The following is a 22,755-nucleotide window of genomic DNA, read 5'->3' on the forward strand; positions in this document are numbered from 1 at the left end:
GTTAGGAGAATCCAGAGCTTCCCATTGCCATCCGTTTCGATGTTCCCTCATCCCACTTAGTCCTGTTTTGTAAATTTGCATTGCATTTTGTTTTCAATATAGTGTTGGAATGACAGGATCTTTGATTATTGTACATCATTATTTAAGTTCCAGATAATCCACTCCGTCTTAGTCCTGAAAAGAGATCAGACGTCTCATCCCAAGATCCATGCTTCCTTTTTCTTTGTGGCGCACTATGGATTCTCTTGACCTTCAGATTTATGCATTAATTTTAATGTCCTTGTTGTGTAAGTTTTTTTTTTCTTCAATAGGATGGAAGTGTATCCTGTATCCGCTGTTTGGGGGTTATTGTGATTACTTGTAATATGATCTGAAGAATGCTGATCAGCTACTTAGAGGCAGGGCCACCAAGAAGGAGCAATCAGAAAAATAGCATGTGAGATCATAGTGTTTTACCTGAAAGGGAATAACTGAGGAGAGGGTTTGGGGAGTTCCTTCTCACCGTACATGCTCTGGTCCTGAGGGAAAGAAGTCTGGATGGACCACAGAGCAGAAGCACTGATGCCAGTGATTGGCACACATGGGCCAAAGATGAGGTAAAGCCAGAGCTCAGGGACCCTCAGTCACTCAGCACAGTTAGAACGAGCTTTTAGGCCACCAGTAGAGCAATGGCAAGTGGAGGGACGTAGCCAGACCCCAAAGCAGGATGAACGCCCTGGCTGAGAAAAAGACCATGGAGCGAGACTGGGGCTGCATCCTGGCTGCTTGGCTCTGGGCAACCACAGTGGACTTGCTGGCAGCCTGGCCTGTGAAGTGGGGTGTAGGCGAGCTACCGGTGTCAGGAGGTGCCGATGGTGGCTGTTGACCCTGAAATGATGGCTTCTGGGAAGCCTGTGTGTCCTTGAGGTACAGGATTCATATGGGAGAGGATCCAGATGTGGGCTGAAATAAGTTACCTTCCACCATAGTGACAGACCTCCATCCCTGTCATTGAGAGTAGGGTGTCTGAGCCACCACTGAGGAGTCCATTCGTGATGGGAAAAGAAGACATCAAGAAAGACAGTCAAGACGGCCGATAGCAGTGAATTCATTCCATATGGAAACAAACAAGTAGACTCGAAGTCTTAAATATATTGCAACACTTAAAGTGAAACAAATAAGATGGGAAAATTGAATCAATTAGAAATCTGAAAACTATAGTCAGCGAAATAAAACGACGAATTTGTATAATGAATCAAAAAAGAGAACTGAGGAATTTAGTTGGACAGAAAAAGAAATCTTTTAAAAAAATATTTTTAAAAATAACTTATGGACTAGAGAGATGGCTTGGTGGTTAAGAGTTCTTGTTCTTCCTGAAGCAAGGTAAGGGGGTGGGAAGAAGGAAGTGAAGGACAAGAATAGGGCTGAGGCAGGGGGACGAGGGACATTGAACAGGGCAGCAATTAAGAGACTGGGCTAATGGATCCTCAGTGAGGTCTTTTTTTAAAAGAAGAGCAATGACAAACTGAGAGGGCTAAAAAGAGATGTGCCTGGGCACATCCATGTCAGATGACAGTGTGACTTCTGAGAGTCTGAATACAGACTGGGATGCCCGTAGTAGGAACGATGCCCACCAGGTCTCTTCTGGGCCCGAGCCTGGCCTAGAAAGCAGAGAGCCTTGGCACCGCTCCATCCCTGCCAGCAAGTGAGGCTGCAGGTGGAAGTCTCCCGAGCAAACGTGCAGAGAGCATGCTGCCTGCACCTCCAGAACACAAGCCTTTGCCAAGGACCATTGCTCAGTGTGTATCTGATACGTAAGGGGATATATTCATCACCATTGTGAGTGTGGGTGGCAGCAGCTCCTGAGATGAAGGAAGAAAGCCAAAGGAACACTTAAAGGTGGTCCATGCCTTTGAACTTGATTTCTTCCCCAGATACCTCCCCTGCTCAGCTCCCCCTGCTCTGTGGATCTCTCTCACCTCCTTTGCTGCTACAAGGGTCACATTCTTTGAAATAAAATAAAATAAAATAAAAACAAAATAAAGCTGTGTGCTAGCCACAGACTATTTGGCCTATTTATAAATCATAGCTTAGCAGTGTTTTCATGGTCTCACTCTGTGCCCCATTGGCCTGGCACCCCCAGAAAAGGATAAACCAGCTGAATGTCAAAATTCCATGTTTCCAGAGGGGTTCATAGATGGAAATATGCCCTCTTAGCTTTAACAAGGAGTTTGTTCGGTGCCTATTATCACAAACAGACCTCTTTTGGGGTCTGTTGTGCCATGGAGATTAAGCTTAAAAACTTTAAAAAAATCCGATTGCAAAAGAATCCCTAGCTGCTAACAGATCTAAGCATGACCCACTCACCCCCCCCCAAAACAAAACACACTAGCACAGACTCACTTTGCAGTATCTTGCGTTATGTGACTTAAGCCAATTCATCAACTTTGTGAATTTTAATTTTCTCACATATTAATGAGAATGTCCACAGTAATGTTTATCCCCCATGCAGCTGGGGGATTCATTATGCAGTACTCAGTCCCTGTAACAGTACCGGGCTAATTGTAGGCCATGAATAACTATTTCTTAATGAAATGGATGAATGTCTAAACCACTTGGAGGCTCCTAGGATGTGGTCTTAGCTGCATCCTAAGCCCTTGGGCAGGACACTCTCTCCTGCTCCTCTTCTCTCTCTCTCCCCCTCCCTCTCCTTCCTTCTCTGTCTGTCTCCCTCCGCTCCCCTTCCCCCCTCTCTGTCTCTCTTACACACACACACACACACACACACACACACACACGCACACACCTACACCTGTCTAAAATTAGACTTTTTATGAAGCGGTCTAATTGTGTCGCTAAGCGTGACAGTGAGAACTCCTAGGGAGGAAGGGAGAGCTGACTGTGGAAGGAAGTGGCTCAGAGGAAAGGAAAGTGGTGGGAATTCTGGAGGGACATAAACAGAAGCATGGTAGGGGAAGGAAGACGGTGATGGGGCAGCAGGCAGGGCGATGCTGGCAGTGCCACGCAGAGGCTCTGCTGGGCTTTTCCAGTGGCTTCCAAAACACGGATTGAGTGGTTTTAGGAAACAGTCTGGCTGGGAGACTAGAAAGGAGCAGGTGAATAAATTGAATTTCTGCAGAGCCAGTCCCTCCTGATGCTCATGGGAGTGTGCATAATTCCGCTTCCCCCTACCTCATCCCCTCCCCCATCCTCTTCCTCTCTGCTCGCTCTCCCCTAAGAGATAGATAAAATCATTACCTACAGAAAATGATAATCCACCCGACAGAGCCCTGCTCCACAGCCCCACTCAAGAAAAACACAGACAGTGAGCGTATAAACCTTGGTTACCCACGGAGACACAGTGCCACTCTGCCCTGACTCTGGAACTCCTGCCGTTTCCGTGGGCTCTTTTGTAGTGTCCTGGCGTTCACAAAATAAGCCAACCCACTGCATTAGCAGGCACTGCAAGCAGCTCTCTGAGGCCCAATGGGGGATTTGGAAGGATTCTGCCTGTGCTGACCAGACCTCTCTTCCTGGGTGAAATACCATTTTCCTTTTTTCCAACTGACTTCACTCCCCATCAAATGCTTGGAGCAATTTAGTAAAGGCAAGTGGCCAGACTGAGGAGGTGTCGGTATTCTGGGGTATCTGGGAGCAGCTGCACCAGCCTTAAACTTGGCTTCCTCACAGTGCAGCCTATTAAATGGGCACAGACAGGGTGAGGAGCGCCATCACGGCCACAGCTCCTGCGTTTCCTGCCGTCTAACAGCAACCAAATCCGCGTTTGTACCACCACTTTCGATTTCCCTGGAAAAGAATTTGTCCAGACATATAGAGTGGATTAAGCAGGAAATATCTTTACCTCAAAGTGGAAACCAATAAGTATCCTGACTAAATGAAGCAGACTGCAGTCCCATTCTAGATTCTGATTGGGCCCCAAGTTTCATCTCAGCAGTTTTGTGATTCATGGGGATATTCAGCCACCTTAACAAAAATAGGCATGGTCCATTCAGATGGCTCAAGTGAAGTCAGAAACTCCTGATCTACCGGCTTCTAAACTTAGCCTGGCCTCTTCTAGGAACTTCCTGTTAATTTGTTCCTGACTTTTCTGAAAGCGTTCTCATCCCTGGATGGTCATTGTGGCTCGGTTTGGAGCAAGGCATAGGTTGTGGAGTCACTTTCAGGACCCAGTTCCATCCTTGAAGAACTTTGTTGCCCTTGACTCTGGCTGGACACTCCCCTGGACCTCATAGTACCAAAGCAGGTAGTTCACAGTGAACCCACGCATTGACTCAGCTGGTCTAGCATCCATAGTGATGTGGGATTTACACGGCAAGCATAATAGTGATATTTCTACAGCCGTGTTCTATACTCAGGACGCTCTTTAACTTCCCTTTTTAATCTACTCTTTGAGAGCTTTGTGCTGTTTGGGAACCAGAATTTTGTATGGACTGTTCCCACTGCTCAAAATATTCTTTTTTCAGTCAATCCAATTTTGATTCATCTATCAACCTGTCTCCAACAAAAATCTCTCTTCTGGGACGGTCCAGTAGGTCTGCCTGCTGGACGCCGTTCCCATTTTTGTTAGAACCTTACAAGCGCTCCACAACTGTGGAGAAATGTAGCTACCTAACAAGGGGGCCTTTGTGAGCACAGCCTTCTCTAAAGCTGGCTGGGAGAACTTCGCCAAGGGAAGGAGACACCAGTAAGAAAGCCACTGAGAAGTCTTACATCAGTGCGAAAAATAAAGGCTGTCAGCAAGCAGAGGCTGGAGGGGGAGGGTGAAGACAAATGACACATTTCAGAACGTTGATGTGCGCTGGCCAGGCATCAGGGCTGGACTTGAAGTGATTGCAGAAGGCATCGCTACTGTGGAATTATGGGATTCAAAAGTAATGGGAACTACATGCAAACAGCAGCCACAGAATACTCCAGAGAGATGGAGACAGAGTGGCTTTCCCCGCCAGCAGAAGTGAGCCTTTTAAAGCAAGAATAGCAGTAATTTGCACAAGTGTTAAAAATGCACTTCCAACTGTAAAATTCCTGAAATATCCCTAACACGGCAATGGCTCCGCACGGGAGATGATGCGCGATCTTGAAAAGTGGCGAGAATGGGATGCGCGTTGCAAAGGCGCCACCCTAATGAGCACAGTTCTGCTTGCTCCTCCGCCGCCCCCCTTCCCAGAAAATTCTGTTCCCCCATCAGCCTGCTGGAGACCAGTCAGCTCTTCAGAGAGTAGCTCGTGAAAGCTGAGTTCCTCCACGACAGGATTTTTGAGGACGATATGATTTGGCGTTTCTCCATTTTCTCTGATTCTGTGTAGACAGTAGAAGACTGTCATAAATATTTTCTGCAAACGGTGTTAGAGCTGGAAGCGCAGCTGGCAGAGAAGCGGTCTGTGATTTGCTTGGTTGCTAGATTCCGGGTCTTCCGTGAGAAACAACCATGCTGGCAGGTTCATTGGCTTCACATTTCTCCAACACGCTTCTTTGTCTCTCACTTAAGTGATGAATTCAGTTCTGCCTGCGGACTCCTGGTGGTCGGGTAATGCTGGGCTACGGGCACTTCTGTGCCTAGTGGATTCAGGGCACATTAGGGGCTATTGAAACTGATTGGAAATGTTATCGTGCACTGTTAGACATTAAGCCAGTGCACAGAGCTGCCTAAGACCAAGCTCGTGGGTAAACGAGGTTTAGCGAGACCTTGAGGTGATTTGGGCAAATCACGAAGCCTCCTGGTATCTTGGCCTCCACATCCGTGTAATCATGGCAATAAAATGCAGTTTTTCCAAGTGGTCAATGAAGTTGGTGGCTATGAAATTGCCCCAAAGCACATGAAAAGCATACACTTAAGCACACAGTCATAACATAGTCTTTTGGCACCCAAACCCACTTTCTGTAACCCTCTTTACCTTCTTAATGCCCCATTGCCTTCACTGGCCCCATGATCACCGCCATTCTCTGCTCAGCACTATCTCTGCAGAGCTTTGCTCTCACCTGTCAGTCTCAGGCGTAAGGAGCAATGTACTGTCCAGCATTTCCTAAAGTTCTTAAGAAAGAAACTTGGTCTGGCGAATTGGCTTAGTTGGTAAAGACACTTGCTGCCAAGCCTGGTGACCGGAATTCAATCCCCGGGTCTCACATGGTAGGAGAAAACTGACTCCTACGAGTTGTCCTCTGACCTCCACACATGTGCCTTGGCACGTACGCTCCTCCCAGGTTAAAAAGTATATTATCAACAAGTAAGTAATAAAAAGGAAAACTTCGTATCAATTGAAATAATTAAAATTGTGAAATATTATTTAATAATTTTATACTATTTTAGAAAGTATTCAAAAAAGTTCTGTAAGAAATACAGGATCACAGGAGCAGGATAAATCCCTATAATGTCTATCCACAGATAGAAATGGAGGATGGGAGTGAAATACTCTCGAAATTATTCTTTTGAGCCCCCCTCAGGAGGAGACACACTAGAGCACATTAGAAAAATGGTATGGGCCTGTAGAATCATTTGTGTGGGTGGTGGGATGCCCTTTAACTGTTGTGAGATGCTTCCAGACAAACAGGTCATCTAGCTGAGGCTCCAGACGTCATGGAGCAGGGAAGAGACATCTACGCCACCCTCTCTCTGACATTCAGACACGGGAAGTAAATGGAGGGAGGAGCTGATTGTTTGCTATCTGTGCATTTGGGAGGGGTTTCTTGAACAGCAGTGAGTAATTGGAGCAGATCCTACTTAGCTGTAGGTGGCTGGGACTCCCTGTATGCATCATGGCCACACTGGGTTTCCTGAGGAGCAGTGGAAACCTGGTGACTAAGGGTCATGGAATAGACATGCCCAGGACTTAGGAAAGAGCCCAGGCCTCTTCCCCTGACCTGATTACTATACTTCTGATATTTGGAATCAGATAGTTTGGATCCCCTGGTTTTCTTCTTGATTTTAAGGGGGTGTTGTTTACACTGGGTCTTTTGTCTTTCCACACAAGTTTTAGAATTCTGTGGATTATATATCCACAGACTCTTATTGGGATTTTGGTAAGAATTGTTTGACCTGGTGGATCAGCATGGAGGGAGTTGGTGTCTTTCTCTGCCTTTCAGCATGTGAACCCAGTATGGCTTTCCATCTTGTTTAGATCTTTGATTTATGTTTTGCATTCTGTAATTTTCAGCATATGCATATCATACCTGGCATATTTTATATGTATATTTTAACATATTTCTTTATATATAAATAATTTTGTCTGCTCTTTGATTTGGGTTTTCATGTATTTGTTGTAGAAAATAAATATGCAGTTAATTTGTGTATATGGAATTTGTATCATCTGTACTGAATTCAGTTGTTCCCTTCTGGAACATTCTGTTTTGTTTGATTGAACCAAAGATCCAATCCAAGGTCTTCCATATGCAGCACCTAAACTATATCCCTCACCCTCTTTGCCCTTTTTAATTTGAGGCTGATTGACCAGGCTGGCCTTGAGCCAGTCTGTATCCCACCCAGCCTTAAACGTCTAGTCCTCCTGACACAGGCTCTCCTGTATCTGGGATTGCAGGTCTGTGCACCAAGTCTGGCTTCTTGGGATGATTTTAAAACTTGTTTGGTATTTTCTGTCTGTTTTCTACCTATTTTAATCATGTAATCTTAATTAGAGACATTTTCTTCCCTTCTCATCTGTATCATGCCCTCTTCTTGTCCCATCTGACTGCCCTGGTTGGAGTGATGACAGCAGACACCCTTGTGTTAGCATCAGTGTTAGAGAAAAAAGATTCAGCCTTCACGGTTGCCAGTGACATCATATGCCAACTGCCCTTTGTCCAGTGATGTTCAAACTTCTGCATCAGATCTGTAAGTGGACAAAGGATGGGTACGCTTGATGTATATCTAGTTCTTGTAATCATGTGTGGTTTTGTCCATTAGGAACTTGTTGACTAAAATGACATATTTGGCCATGTGTCTCTGGTACATGAAGCATGTATATTGAAAAGCAAGCACCCAGAATCCACTTCTGCCGAGCTTCTTTATATCTCAGTCTTCTCTTATCACATTCTTTGGCTCCGTATTTGTATCAGTTTTCAGGTTGGTGCACCCAGCCTTCCAGTCTTGCCACCTCCCACCTCTCTCTGTCTTGTCATTTCCCAAGAGTTCCAATCTGTCCCTAGAGTCAAGGTCTGAGCTGGTTGAGGAGAGGGTGGGCTAGGAAGACCGTAGGGCTGCTGCAGAGACCATTCTCACACGGCGATCAGTTGTGTAGATCCCCGCTTGGTCTAGACTGGCAAATCTGGTCCATGACTCAGAGGGTGGAAGGGGTCTTTCCCAGCACTCAGGCAGGCAGGTCTATTCACATTCTGTGACACCATGTATTGCACATAGCAATGCTGGAGCTCAGGAGACATCCTGGACGCAGGCATTAGGCAGCTGCTCTCTGTGTCTGGCACTGGTCTGAGTTTCACTTTGAAATTTTTTAAAAAAATATTCAAAGTCTGTTTTTATGACTTAATGAATATTTTAATAGCTACTTGTGAGTTTTGTAATGGAGTTAATTTGTCAGGTTCCATTTTAACTCTATGATACATTTGCATGAATATATATGTGCATGCATGTATGTATGTATGTATGTATATAATATATACATCAGGTGTCCTGATATCTTGAATGATTGCTAATTTTGTTATATATGACTAGTCACAGACTGAGAGTGCAACTCAGCCTAGAGCATCTGCCTAGTGTTGTGAGGACCTGAGTTCAGTCACTGCATCACTGAATGTAAGTAAATACCAAATAGCGAACAAGAGGGCAAGAAAGAAAACGGAGTTTTCTCAGAGCCTTCAAAATGTGCTGTCTTTGGTCTAGGGAGATGGACCCAGTGGATAAGGCACTAGCCATATCTCTTATCAGATATTTACATTACAATTCATAACAGTAGTAAAATTACAGCTATGAAGTATCAACAAAATAATTTTATGGTTGGAGTCACCACAACATGAGGAACAGTATTAAGGGTCACAGTGTTAGGAGGGTTGAGAACCTCTGTCCTAAAGGTAAAGGAAAGCACTGACTCCCCAAAGGTTTTCACTGACCACGCATGCACTGTAGCACATGAACCTGCACCCCCCTTCACACACACACACACACACAAACACACACAGAGAGAGAGAGAGAGAGAGAGAGAGAGAGAGAGATAAATGAATAAAGATACTGGCTAGATGTCTGATGTCTGCATTGTGGAAAAGTGTTAAAATCTTGCAAGTTAAAAGTATAAAGGAAGGTCACTCATGACTGCCAAGACTTCTCCAGAACTTTTGACCTCTAAGGAGGGATTTAGTTATACGACAAAGCACACGAAATGCATGCGCAATGCAGTGGTCTCAAAGGGAGGGCTGTGTATTCGGGTTCCAGAGAAGGGCAGGGCTGGCCTGTTGTGTCTCCCTGACTGGCTTGCTGGAGTAGAGCCTGTTAGCAGGGAAAGCGCTGAAGACTCAAGTATTGAGAAGATGTGTTTTCTTTTCTAGACACCATGGAACTCTGGGGAGATCATTAATAAGCACATGTCTTTTAACTATTTTTTTTAAAATACTTGTTTTTGATGTTAAAGGCTAGGTTTTTTCCAATCACATAGAGAAATGTTATGTTTTTAAAAAGAATTCACTTTCATGCAAGATTGGAATAATGTGTATATATACACACATAATATATTCGATAGATAGATAGATAGATAGATAGATAGATAGATAGATAGATAGATAGATAGATAGATAGTGTATACACACACACACATATTTTAAAATCAAAACCAGTGCTTTGCTTTCCAGTCACACACTACTTGCACAACCTTAAGCAGACTCTGGAAGATTGTGTCCCAGTGCTTCTTAAACTTTGAGATAGAGGTAAGAGGAAGTCCCTCGTCAGTGAATGCACTGGCTGATGATGGAGAATAGTAAATATAAAATAATGTGACTCCTGAGGCCTTACCAAATGGCTGTAGTGTTGTCGCGCCACCTCTCTGATGCCCCTCTGTTCTCCCCAGGTGGAGCCACCTCTCTGATGCCCCTCCGTCCTCCCCAGGTGGAGCCACCTCTCTGATCCCCCTCCGTCCTCCCCAGGTGGAGCCACCTCTCTGATTCCCCTCCGTCCTCCCCAGGTGGAGCCACCTCTCTGCCCCCTCCGTCCTCCCCAGGTGGAGCCACCGCTCCAATTTCCATTTCTCTCTTCTTATCTCCTGCGTCCTGCCATGTCCCCCTCCAGCCCCGCACACCAGGTCCCTTTACATGTGGTTTTTGTAGTTAACCCATGCTGTATACTCACATCTGAAGATTAGGAATAGAAACCTTGGGTGAGAGAGAACACAGGGTGTTTGTCTTTCTGGGTCTGTGTTACCTCACTCAGCATAAGCGTCTCTAGGTCCAGCCGTGTACCTGAACATTTCACGATTTCAGTTTTCTTGTCAGCTGAGTAGCGGTCCATGATGTATATGGACCACATCTTCATTATCCATTCGTCTCCTGAAGGGCATTTAGGTTGCCTCCATTTCCTTGAACGTGGCTGAGCAAGTATCAGGGGTGTAGGTGTTGAGTCCTTCGGGCACATGCCAAGGAATGGATCATATGGTAGATTTATTTTAATCTTTTTGAGGAGTCTCCATAACTGATTTGTTTGGCCGTGCCGGTTTGCAGTCAGCCAACAGTGGGATTCCTCCCCACAACACTTGTGTCATTGTTTTATTGACCTTAGCCATTCTGACTGGGGTGAGAGGAAACCTCAAAGATTTTTTTATTTGTATTTCCCTAATTACTAAGGATGATGAGCCCTTTCTGTAATATTTTCACTATTTTTTTTATTTCTTCTACTGAGAATTCTCTGTTTAGATGCCTAGCCCATTTTTTTAACTGGCTGAAGTCATACACATACAAGCAACAAACATAGACTCAGTTGGCTAAGTGTGTGTGTGTGTGTGTGTGTGTGTGTGTGTGTGTGTGTGTGCATGTATCTATGTAATAATGAACACCAGAGAAAAAGAGGCCATTGTTTTGAGAGGGAGATAGGGAACATGGGAGGAGTTGTTAAGAAGGAAAAGGGAGAAATGATCTAACTTTATATTTTTAATTTATTTTTTATACAATGTACTTTAATAGTATTCTTCCCCTCCCCCAACTCCTTCTCACTTTCCCAGTGCGTACAACACTGTGCTGTTGCTCTCCTAGACCTGGGCAGTGGGGAGTGACATGGTCACAAAGCTGCTGCGGCCCTCTTCTCTGTCTCCTTCTCTCTAATTTGCTGCTTTGACATCCAGGCTCTGCTCCGGAGCCTGGACATTTAGACTAAACAAAAAGCTTCTTCAGATTCTTAAAAAAAAATAAATAATTAGAGATTCATCTCAACAATGGACCATACACAAATGACCCCTGACCATCAGATCTGTAAGAATAAGAAAGCCCCTCCTTTCGGGCAAAAGGCCTACTTGGAAGTGTGTAAGAGACGTGAAATGTGAGATGTGTTATTTTGAGTACAGAAACGGTCCTGCTCACTACTTTTGTGGCGTAAAAGAAACCCAAGAAAGACCTCATTGTAATGTTGTCAGGTCCTGTTACAGTGTGGCTCTGTGAGTGTTCTTCTCACACTCAGTAAAGTGCACGGAGGTAGCAGGGACACATCTGACTTTCCCGGTGCCGTGGGACACTGGTAGCCCGTGTCACAGGTACAGTAGGAGTTGAGGGTTTGAGGCGCAAGTGGGCATCCCAGCTGATGTCCCCAGTGCCAGGGATGGTCCATCCACTCAGGGATTAGCAGCTTCCCAGACTAATAGTGTGGGTTAAGTGAGGCCATGGCCATGGCTTCTTGGGCAGTGTGGTCTGTCTTTCCTCTCTGGCTTTGTTTCCTGTTAGAGAGGGTCAGAGGGAGCAGGAGAAGGAAACAACCAAAAAGTTATTTGTTACAAATCAAAGCTTCCCTGTCACAAAGACATAAATAAGTTCCATACAACAGCTGCTTTAAGTTAAACAGAGCCTGGGCCGCATAGGAGGAGCCTGAGGCTGCTCACAGAGCCGTCCCAGTTACCCGTGGTGCTTGACGCTGATTCCTCCCAGTGAATGGAGTCCCAAAGCTGAGTATCTCAGTATTGAGTGCAAGCTGCTGCTTCTGCCATTTTACCTGTCAGGTCTGTGTCTGGAACAGAGTGGGGGAGCACTGCACCCCACTCACTGTGTGAATCAATTCGATTTAAGGCTCAGAGTGAAATAAAACGCCAGCACCTTTGGAGACTTGTGGCTTTAGGAGTCTGTTTCTTCCTCCCTCCCTCTCTCCCCCCTCTTTCCCTCCCTCCGCCCTCTCTCCCCCCTTTTTCCCTCCCTCCCTCCCTCACTCTCTCCCTCCCTCCCTCATGAAAGGTAGAGTTGTAATACCTGCTTTTTGTACCAGGTTGTCAAGATTTCTCATGGGGTAGGATTGTCTTCAATCTCATTTTCACATAGACGATGTGCAATACTTCTCCAGGGTACCTGCTGCCCAGAGGCTGCAGTCAAGCAACCCCATCAATATAGTCAACCCAAGGTTGTCTGTAGCCCATGAGCAATGAACCTATGCAAACACTGTGGAGGCTTGGGAAGGAGAAGGCATCGCCATCTCTGAAGGGAGAATGTAAAATCCAGTGACCGGGGTACTTTTGTTTTGGTTCAATTAAGAAAACTGTCAGACATTTGCAGGCGTGCAGTAGTAGGTTAACCCTTCATGCCCGGCTCCTGTTACGGGTTATCACTTACCTTCCCAGCTCTTTCCCATTGGTGAACTGTCTTCACAACGCAGTCTCTTTGAATCTGTCTTGCTGTCTTTTATTATTTGTGAAATTTCTCACACTCAATGCTTCGGACTTTGTTCTGCCCCTCTGCTTCCCTTCTCTCCTCTGAGATCCCAGCTAGCATGCATTTCCCTCCTGTGAATTATGATAAATACATCCATTTGTCCTGCATTCCAGTTTGCAGATGCAGGACTAATCTGATCTTAAATTATTAAGTTATCACTTCTACAGTGTCTGTTGCCAACTTTTATATAATTCTGATCTTTGTTAATAGTCTTCCTTATTATTTAAATTTTGAAATATACTAATTATTGTTGTTTTGTTTGTTTGCTTGTTTGAGACAGGGTCTCTCTACACAGCCCTGGCTGTCCTGGGACTTTCTATGTAGATCGAGATGCCCTCATACTCACAAAGATCCGCCTGCTTCTGCCCCTTGAATTGACACGCAGATTAAAGGTGTGCGCCACCACACCTGACATATTATGGTTCTTTTAACAGTCTTGTCAGAACTTAAATGTTTTCCACAAAGGTCTGCTCCTCTGTGTGTGTTCCCTCTCCCTTGGTCTTCTGACAGTTGTCTTCTTGTGCACCTGGTTAGAGTTGTGCTGACTGCAGAATATCATACAGAGAAACCGAACAGACAGCTCGAGACCTAGATGATGCTATGTCTTTCACAGAAGCACATTCTTACTGCTAACAATCAAGGTAAAAAGGTATCACCTTAATTCAGACAGGGTTTGGATTAAGTGGTTCATTCTGGGTAGCGACTGCTCCATTTCTTGTCTACCCAACTATTCCTAGGTCACAGTCCTTTGGGAGCCACTGATGGGAGTCTTATTGAGTCCTCAGTGTAGGTCACTGTGTGCCCTGTCGGCGAGGCCATCAGAGCCACTGCGCAGCTGATTGGTTTGCCTGGCCCTGGCTCTCTTCTCAAAGCTACAAGGAGAAGGAGTAGCTCTGCTCATCAGCCTCACCTCCTTAAGCTTCCAGTCCTTTCCACAACTGTGAGCCGTTAGGACCCTGCTGCTCCCATGGTTTGGCTTACCTTCAAACAGGGTTTTAAAGATATTTTTACCATTTTTTTCTTGTTCGTAGCAGGAGTCGGTCTGAAGCAAGCTAATCCACCATTGCTGGGAAACGGGATTCTGCCGAAGATATTTAAATCACATCTCAGACATTACATCATTTAACACAAAACAGGTGGACAGTCCCTTAATGCTCAAATGCCAGCGCTGCTCAGATTTCCTTCGATATCTGAGAAAGGCCTTCTAATCATTGCTCCGTTTGAATCGAGATACACCAGGCCTGCCTATTACATGTGCTTGTTACATCTCTTAAGTCTTTTTAAATCCCAACTGTTCTCCCCTGTCATCTCTTCCTTTTCCTTCCATGACCTGTTAAGGACCCTGCATTGAGTACCGTGGGTTCCCACAGCCTCAGTGCAGCCAGCTGCCTCTACGCTCTCCTTTATCGCTTGTGTTTCCCATAAAATGGAATTTAACTTTATGGGCTCCATTAGATTCTGTTTGGGTTTGTTGGTTTCTGTTTGGTTTGGCAAGGATGCTGTATAGGTAATGCCAAATAATTTTAGCCACGTCCCATCAGACAGCACTCCATGTCTGGTTGCCCCACGCCGGTGACTGATCAGTGGGTTCAGATTGCAGCAGCCTAACCCACCACTGGAAGATTCCCCAGCATCCTTTCATCTGGGAGCTTTATCTAGTGATACATTTTCTCCCTGGACCAGATTTTCAGGAGTTGTAAGCTGGTCTTTCAAGCTCCATCACTGGTTCACATTTCTCAGCTAAAACCCATACAACTAGATCTATATATTCATGCAGATTCAACAGGCAGGTTAAGCTCTCGTCTAAGAACCAGCAAATGCTTTGTGTTCAGGTTTTAAAAGCAGGTTCCCTGTATATGGCAAGCTCAATCACTTCTGAAGCTGTCTCACGTGGAGAAAACCGGGCATTCAGCAAAGGCAATGCATGGGTTTCTTTCTCTGTGTCCTTTGAATTCTCGGCTATTCCAATTCCCTGACCCTCAGCCTCTGCTTAAAGCTGAGAGCAAGACCTGTGTGCCTACAGCTGGGAATCAACTGGAACTAAAGCTATACATGCGTAGTCCTTCTATCAGACTCATTCCCTCCATGCACTTCCTCACAACAGCCCTGAGGGTAGTTTTTGCCCAGTCTGAGGCATGGGATTGCTTGTTTTCTTCTTCTTCTTCTTCTTCTTCTTCTTCTTCTTCTTCTTCTTCTTCTTCTTCTTCTTCTTCTTCTTCTTCTTCTTCTTCTTCTTCTTTTTCTTCTTCTTTTTTGATTTTTCAAGACAGGGTTTCTTTGGAACCTGCCCTGGAACTCTCTCTGTAGACCAGGCTGGTCTCGAACTCACAGAGATCCCCCTGTGACTGCCTCCCGAGTGCTGGGATTAAAGGCATGCACCACCACCCTCTGGCCCACTTGCCTCATTCTTATAAAAAGAAAACTTGTAATGCTGAGATGAACAATGCTCTGTAAGCTGACTGTGGTATTATATGGTTCTCCTGTGTGTTTTTGTTGAGGTGTTTCTAAGACTGGGGGCTGTGTATCCCAGAAGGCCCAGATCCTGTTGAATCAACTCTATGACCTTGTTTGTCTCAAATCTTTCCCTTTTTTTGTGACCAATTTTAACCCCAGTGTCTCTGCCATAAGGGTTTCTTTTCCAGTTCTCAGTCTTCCCTATCTGGTGAAGCTTTCTTCACGCCCTCCAGAGAGTGCCATTGATAGGAAGACGTGGGAGCTGGGCATGTCTGCAGTGGACAGCCTGGCCTCAGGCACCTCCCCTCCAGATCTGCATCCAGCCTCCCCAACCACGGATAGAGTGCCTTGCCCTTTCCTATGCTCCACAGGCTGAACCCAGCACCCCATCTTCTCAGTCTAAACTAGCTCCCCCTTACTTGCTCCCCAAGTCACTGTGGTCCTTGCTGCTCCCCGAACGCCCATGTCTCTGCTGTGTCTGGGGAAGGAAGGGATACTCATGCCCCTCCCTATGTTGTGACATAAACCTTATTTCTCCAGCTTAGCTCTGTGTCCACCAAGGGTAAGAATACACCTTGGACTCTTGCAGAACCTGAAAGTCCTGGGCCCAGAACCAGGCATCACACAGCCATACTGTCCCCCCTCACTTTCACACCCTCATCCCCTTCCTCCCCAGCAAACCTTCAGGTTCTCTGTGTAGCCTTGATTGACACCTGATAGCCCTGTAGGTGAGGACCAGCAGACCCTCCTCTCTCATCACTTCTCTGTGTGTGTGGGAGGTTCATGGAAAGCCCACACCCCAGGTGGGCCACCCAGCATGAGTGAGCCCCCCTCCAAGCTCCCCGGGGTGCTGCTCCAGCCAGTAAGCATGACTCTGGTTCCACATGTCAGCTGGGAGACCTCCAGGAACCAAAGTCCCTGGCAGACCCCCAACTAAGAGCCAGCTCACTGAATTTTTGTGTGGGCGTCCCCCAGCCCCCGCTCCCCACAGGAACCTCCCCTTCGCCCTCCCTTAAGAAACTCCACTCAGTTTAAATCTTCCGGTGACCGAGGCAGGTACCTGTCATGGCGTAATTATGCACCACTTTCTCTGCCATCGCTGAACTGAAGATTTTCTTTCCTCCTGCTCCATGACATGACAGACACCCACTTAGCGGAGAGATTATTAGTATAAAATTACTTTTTGGCCTTTAAATTTAACTATACCATATTCACAGCAATAAAATAAAACCCCAAATCCAGGTGTGCTTTCCGGGGAACGTGTCTGGGGCAATTACCTTCTGATAATGGCGTCCGGCACTTAAGCCTTTTGTCTGAGGCTCTTGAAATCATTTCCATACAACTCCATAATGATGCTCATTCTGGAAGGGACAAGAGGTGAAGTGGGTGACCCCGTAGCACACACCAGAGATGAAGGTGATCAGGGACCCAGGTGTCTGCTTTGTTCCCACTCTCCTCCCTTTCTGGGTCTTTAAAGAGGCATGGGCCGCCTTCTGTGGCACCGTGCTTGCCCCCACCGGGGTTGGCAATCTCCCTTTGTAAGAGCATGAATGGATAGGTTTCTATATCCGATGTCATGGGGAGGGGCTGAAGCAAGCAGAGGAGGTGCAGCGGACCTGTTACACAGGAGAGCTTTCCCGTGGATTCACTGGGCTCACAGATGAAGGGCAGCTGCAGCCGAGCCACAGGGGGCCAGCGCTGTCAACAGTTCCTGGACTGTGGGTGCCTGTGGGCAATAAAGACAGGTGCCTCCGTCCCCACATGGGGGGGTGTCCTGCTTGCTCTTCCTGGTTCTCTAAATGCCCATCTGTCTTCCTCTAGCACAGACATTTCAAGTTCTGGGTACCCGCTTACCGCACAGGTCCTTCTCCAGTCCGCCCAGCCTCCAGTCACTTCTCTGCATTAGCTGCGCTATCATTTTCTCCCTCCACTCAGGCCATCAAATTGGAACTGAGTATACGACTCGCAGGATTTGAGCACTAAGTCACTCTCCTTCCTATAATGTTGTTTTAACTCTTGTATGAATGTTTCTCTGTATCTGGTGGGATCACTGGGCCTTGAGGAAAACACTCATGTCTGGCCAAAGTAGTATTTCCCCTTGAGCCTGGACATGATCCTTCATAGACATCAGAAAGTCAGCATTCACTTAGAGCAGCGGTTCTCAGCCTGTGGGGCCACAACCCCTTTGGCTAACCTGTGTCTTCCCAAAACTTGTACATTACAGTTCATAACAGTAACAAAAATCACAGATATCAAGTAGCAATGGAAATAATTTTATGGTCAGGGATCACCACACGAGGAACTGTATTGAAGGGTCGCAGCATTAGGGATGTTGAGAACCACTGGCCTAGAGCCCATTGGAGGCAGAATAGACAATGCTGTAGGATCCAGTATGATACGACACAGTGCTAAGTCCTCATTCTTGATCCAGCACCACGCCCATCCTATGCTGTGTTCTATGTCGGTATTAATTGCTAACTTGACAGCCAGGAGACACGCCCCTGGGCACCCCTGTGCGGGGGAGGGGGCATTGACAGGTCAGCCTCTGGGAAGGTCTGTAGGGAATTGTCTTGATTGTGTCAGTGTGGCAGAAGGACCCCCCCCCCCCAATGATGGGCAGGACCATTCCCTGGGCTCGAGCTCCCATGCTGTGTAGAATGGAGAGGGCAAGCTGAGTAGCAGCATGGATGGGTTTATTTCTCTCCTCTTCTGACTGTGGATGGGCATAGCAGTACCAACTGTCACTGTGGATTCCACGGCCCTGAATTCCCTGTCAGGATGGGCTGTTGCCTGGAACTGTCAGTCAGTGAATCCTTCCTCCTTTAAGTTACTTTTGTCGTGGCATTTTAGTACAGAAACAGGAGAAGAGACTGAAACAATACAAAAGACCTTAAATATGAGTTGAGTTCTACATGTTGGGCGTGGTGAGAACACATACAGACCGGGATACCTTAACCAGTGGTGAGAGAAAGTACGCACACAGGAGCTGGAGGAAGGTGGACCGTGATGGGCGCCACAACCGAGACTCAGTCAAAGGGTTTGTAGAGAAGCTGTGGCAGCGTCTGTTTAGAATTGGAGAAATGCTCACCCATTTAGCCAGTAAACGTATAGTGATAGTATGTGGAAACCCCCCGCTCCAGTGCTGCTTCTCCAGAGGAGGGAGGCCCTGCCTGGATGGTCATGTGGCCATCTTTAGAACTATCTCTTAGAAAATACTGGCCCTGTGCTCTCCCTGCTTCTGCCATTCCTCGTCTGTGAACCCATACACCCTGTGGTTAAATGTTCCTGTGTAGCAGATCCCTTGTATTTATTACACACACACACACACACACACACACACACACACACACACACACACACACGTATATTGATGGAGCCAGGCTAGCATTGGAACTTCATGTAAAGAGGACCTGGATCAGATTCAGAGTCCAGAACGCAGTGCGGCATCCTCTAGATGTAATTGCAGAGGCCCAGATGGATTTCTCTTTCCTAGTGTTAACCATAAAGCCACCCAGTTATATCACCCCACCCCATTCCCAGGGCATAAGGATTCTAGGCATCTGAAGAAAGATTGTTGTGTATCAGTTCCTCTCAGCACTGGCTTCTGGATCACAAGCTAATTTCCCTGCAGGAGCTGATTGACAGTCACAGCCAGCTATCCCCCTGTTCCCCAGTCTTCCGATGCAACACTGACTGTGAAGGTGAGAGCTACTGACACTGTTTGCCCTTCCGATCTCTTCCAGGATCTTTTTCCCCGGAAGCCACCCCGTCAGAGGTGTGCAAGTGATGAAAGTTGGCAAACTTCAGCTGCATCAAGGCATGTTTCCCCAAGCCATGAAGAATCTGAGGCTGGTGAGTGTGCCAAGACTCAGGTTCTGCCTGGTCTACTTTCCTCTAGCTGTTGCCAGGCCTCTACTTGGTAACTGCCAAGCTCTGTTTTAGTGTGTGAGCGCGCGCGCGCGCACACACACACACACACACACACACACACACACGCACGCACATGCGCCCAAGTGTGCTGGTAAATGTTTAACAACCATCTCTAAAAACATTTGTAACACTTGCCAATTTCTGTGGTAGGAATGTACCCAAATGTAATTCATTTTACACTGCCAGTACAGAATCAACCTGCTTGTGTATTATGTGTGCATGTGTATACACACATGTGTATAGGTGCTTGTATAAGTGTGTGTACATGCATGTGGAGGCCAGAGGTCAACCAACTGTCATTCCTCAAGAGCCATTCACCTTCTTTTGGGAAAACATAGGATCTTTCTGACTTGCAGCTCATTGATTGGGCCAGACTGACTGGCCAATGAGCACTAGGAACGTGACTGTCTCCATCTCCCCAGCATTGGGGATTACAAGTCCACTCATTTATACCCAGCTTCTAACATGGGTCTTAGGCCTCAAACTTAGGTCTTCATGCTTGCATGACAGACACTGAACCTACTGAACCATCTCCCTGGGCTCCTAATTATGATTCTCATAGTCACACTTACAAACTGGTGTGAGCCTCAGAACACCGCAACACGCGTGCCCTGACTTACAAATCCCCCTTCTCCACATTCTCTGAACACAGTATGTCTCTTCTTACGGTAGGCAGGACCTGGCTCTCTGTCTCTAGACTCTGCATCTCTGCTATACTTGGTCCTCATGACAGATAACAGCTGAAGGCAAGACGGATGTTTCCATTCGTGTTTGGAAAATGAAACACTAAGTTGGAGATGCGTAAAAGCCCATTTAAATCTCTTTGAGGCACAGCCAGTTCTGTGTATTCTGCTTAACTCAATGTGAGTTGCTGATTAAATAACACTGCTACTTAGAATGAGACCCATTATCGCCCCCACAGTTTAATGGAGGAGACAGACATGTGAAAAGGTTTTAAGACTCCACACTAGAATGCAAGACTCCTCCCGTCTCTCAACTGTCCCTTTTAAGGAAATGATGCTTTCTGGAAACACTCAGTATTCAGAAATGCCTTCAAGCCTAGCTGGATCACTGATGCCATTTTGGAGGCAAGCTGGGGAGACATGAGAGCATGTCTGGCCCTCTTCCGCTCTTCACCGGGGCCTGAATTCTTGCCATCATTGTAGAGCTTCCGCTGGGGACATTAAACACCCCCAGCTTCAAAGACAACCGTGAGCCAGTCCACGCGAACATCTCAGTGTGGGCCTATGGCTGATTCGGCTTGTATGGAGAATTCTTGCAGGCCATGACCAGAACCTCTTGATAACCCTCCTGTTGCCGTGACACTTCTACCTGTCTGTCATGCCTGTCCCCTTCTTGTGAGGTTGCCACACCCTATCCAGAAGCTTCTGTTGGAAGCCTGCCTGACATTCCCTGCTCTTGGCACCAGAAATAAGCCCAAGCGTGAGTCCTGAGGAAGGCCAAGCGAAGGGTGTTCTGGGAGGAACCTGGGGTCATCTGCCATGCTTCTGATTTTAGAACATGGTCTCACCCAAGCAACCTGTCTTACTCTAGACAGGCCCAGGCTGCTTCTGAACACTATTTGACTTGAGATAAATCTCCAGGCTTCTGGTATGTTCTTATGAGAACCCCAAGAGCAAATATGTCCCCTGGCAACATGGCAGAGCACCAAGGGTGCCAGGTTTAGAGTCACAGGCTCAGGTTCTAGTGCGACCATGTAACTTTATAACTTGAAGTAAGACACTTAGTTTCTCTGATTATGATTTTTATTTCTTTTTTAAATGAGGATAATAACTCTTCTATGGAGTTGTTTAGATACATGGTTGAGGCAGTGTTGAGGGTAGGCTTGCCAGTCTAAAGCATTTGGAGACTATGTTCCTGTTGTCTGAAACCTTTATTAATCGTGTTTACAGTTTGGGATCATAACCGAGCTTCCTCTTGAACAACTACATCCTTCATCTTGGGGTGTTACCCCCAAGGGGAATGGGGTTTCCTCAAGGGACTGATGTGTCTTATGTATCCCCTGATGGTGTCAAATACAGACACATGTACCATCCACCCAAACAAATTTGTGCTGGAGTGAATGAATTTCTTAGTGAGCAGGAGCCCCAGCAGGGCCCTGCTCTTTAAGCGGTGTGTGTAGCAGCCTTCCTCTTGACTATTTCTGAGCATTTCCTAGCAGATGAGTCAAACTTAACACTGGCCCATGAGAACACGCATGACCTGCGAGTGTAGGTGCAGGTCAGACACTTCCAGCAGAAAGCCTCCCGCGTTCCCTCGGCATTCAGGCAGCCTGGAAAGCAGGAAGGAAGCCATCGGCTTCACCCTTGCTAATAGAGTCACCCTCTTCAGAGAGGCTCCCTGGCTAAATCCTGGGAATAATGAAACAGCTTCCATATGGTTTCAAAGCCCAAGCACAACACAGATCTGAGAGTGTCTTCAGAAACAAGAACAGGAATGTGTCACAGGTTCAGCTCGGATCCAGCGTCTTGTAGGCGGAACCCGCTCGTCCAGCTCTGATGTAGTTTGCTGTCTACTCATTGCTCAGCTGAAACCTGCTCCTCCTGACTGCTCACAGCAGCCCTGCAGGCTCTGCACAGTGCTCCGTCTGCCTTCTCTCCTCTCCACCACTCTCCTTTCTTCCCGTATGTTCCTCCAAAGGCTTTTGTTACTAATCTGACTTCTTGGCCATCAAGGGCCACCTGCCTCAGCCTCACCGTCAGCGGGCAGATGTTTTTCTGTGGATTTGTTTGCTGCTGACTCCCCACCCTGGGTCCCAGCCTGGTTCCTTTGCTTGTGGTACTTTGCCAGCAGAAGTCACACCGTCACCCTTCCTTTTAACTTTTGCTACCCAGGTTCACTGTATTTCTTCTCCTCTTGTTATGGGGGTCTGTTTGGCTTTTCCTGGTCCTAAACAGGAAGGAGAAGCTTCATGTCCTGTACACTTGTCAGCGGCACCCACTCACCCAGGCAGATCCCACAGCACAGCCACGCTGGTCTCCACTCCAGACTGCACCCCGCTTTCCCGCCCTTCACAACAGCCAAATCAAATGCTGGATGAAATGCAGGTGGAGTGGTTAAAGCCATCTTAAAGCAAATAAGCACAAATCTCCCTGTTAGCAATGCTAAACTCAGTAGTGGCAAGGAGCTGGGTGGGAAACCTGACTTGTGTCTCTGGCTGGCCCCATCAGTGGTCATCAAGGGTCATCCTGCACCCCTTACAGAGTGATACCAGGGACAGCCGGGTGGACCAAGGTTTGCATACAATTCAGATTCTCCAAAGGTCCGCCTTTCAGTTGAAAATCACTCACCGTACAAAGAACCAGTCTTAATCTTCAGCAGCGATCAGCAGATGCCAGCGTTGAGCTAGCAGATGCATAGGAATCATTTGACAGTGATTTTACAACAGCCATTATCGAGATGCTCCAGTGAGCAATTACAAATACTATCCAAACAAATGAAAAAATATAGAAAGAAGGTGAAGAGAGAGACGATGTGAAGGAACAAATAGAAATTTAAGATCCCATAAATTCAGTGGGCAAA

The 22,755-nt window shown here is 46.6% G+C and overlaps 1 protein-coding gene across 1 annotated transcript in view; it reads left to right on the top strand.

Moving 5' to 3' along the window:
- Nucleotides 1-22,755, top strand: part of Smyd3 (SET and MYND domain containing 3) — a 555,905-nt gene that overhangs the window by 521,219 nt on the left and 11,931 nt on the right. The window contains exon 11 of the mRNA XM_048436460.3: nt 19,026-19,134. Within this exon, the coding sequence (XP_048292417.1) occupies nt 19,026-19,134 (109 nt within the window). The remainder of the gene's footprint in view (nt 1-19,025; nt 19,135-22,755) is intronic.

This window comes from Myodes glareolus, chromosome 5 (genome assembly GCF_982192425.1).
Source record: "Myodes glareolus chromosome 5, mMyoGla1.1, whole genome shotgun sequence".
NCBI lineage: Eukaryota > Metazoa > Chordata > Mammalia > Rodentia > Cricetidae > Myodes > Myodes glareolus.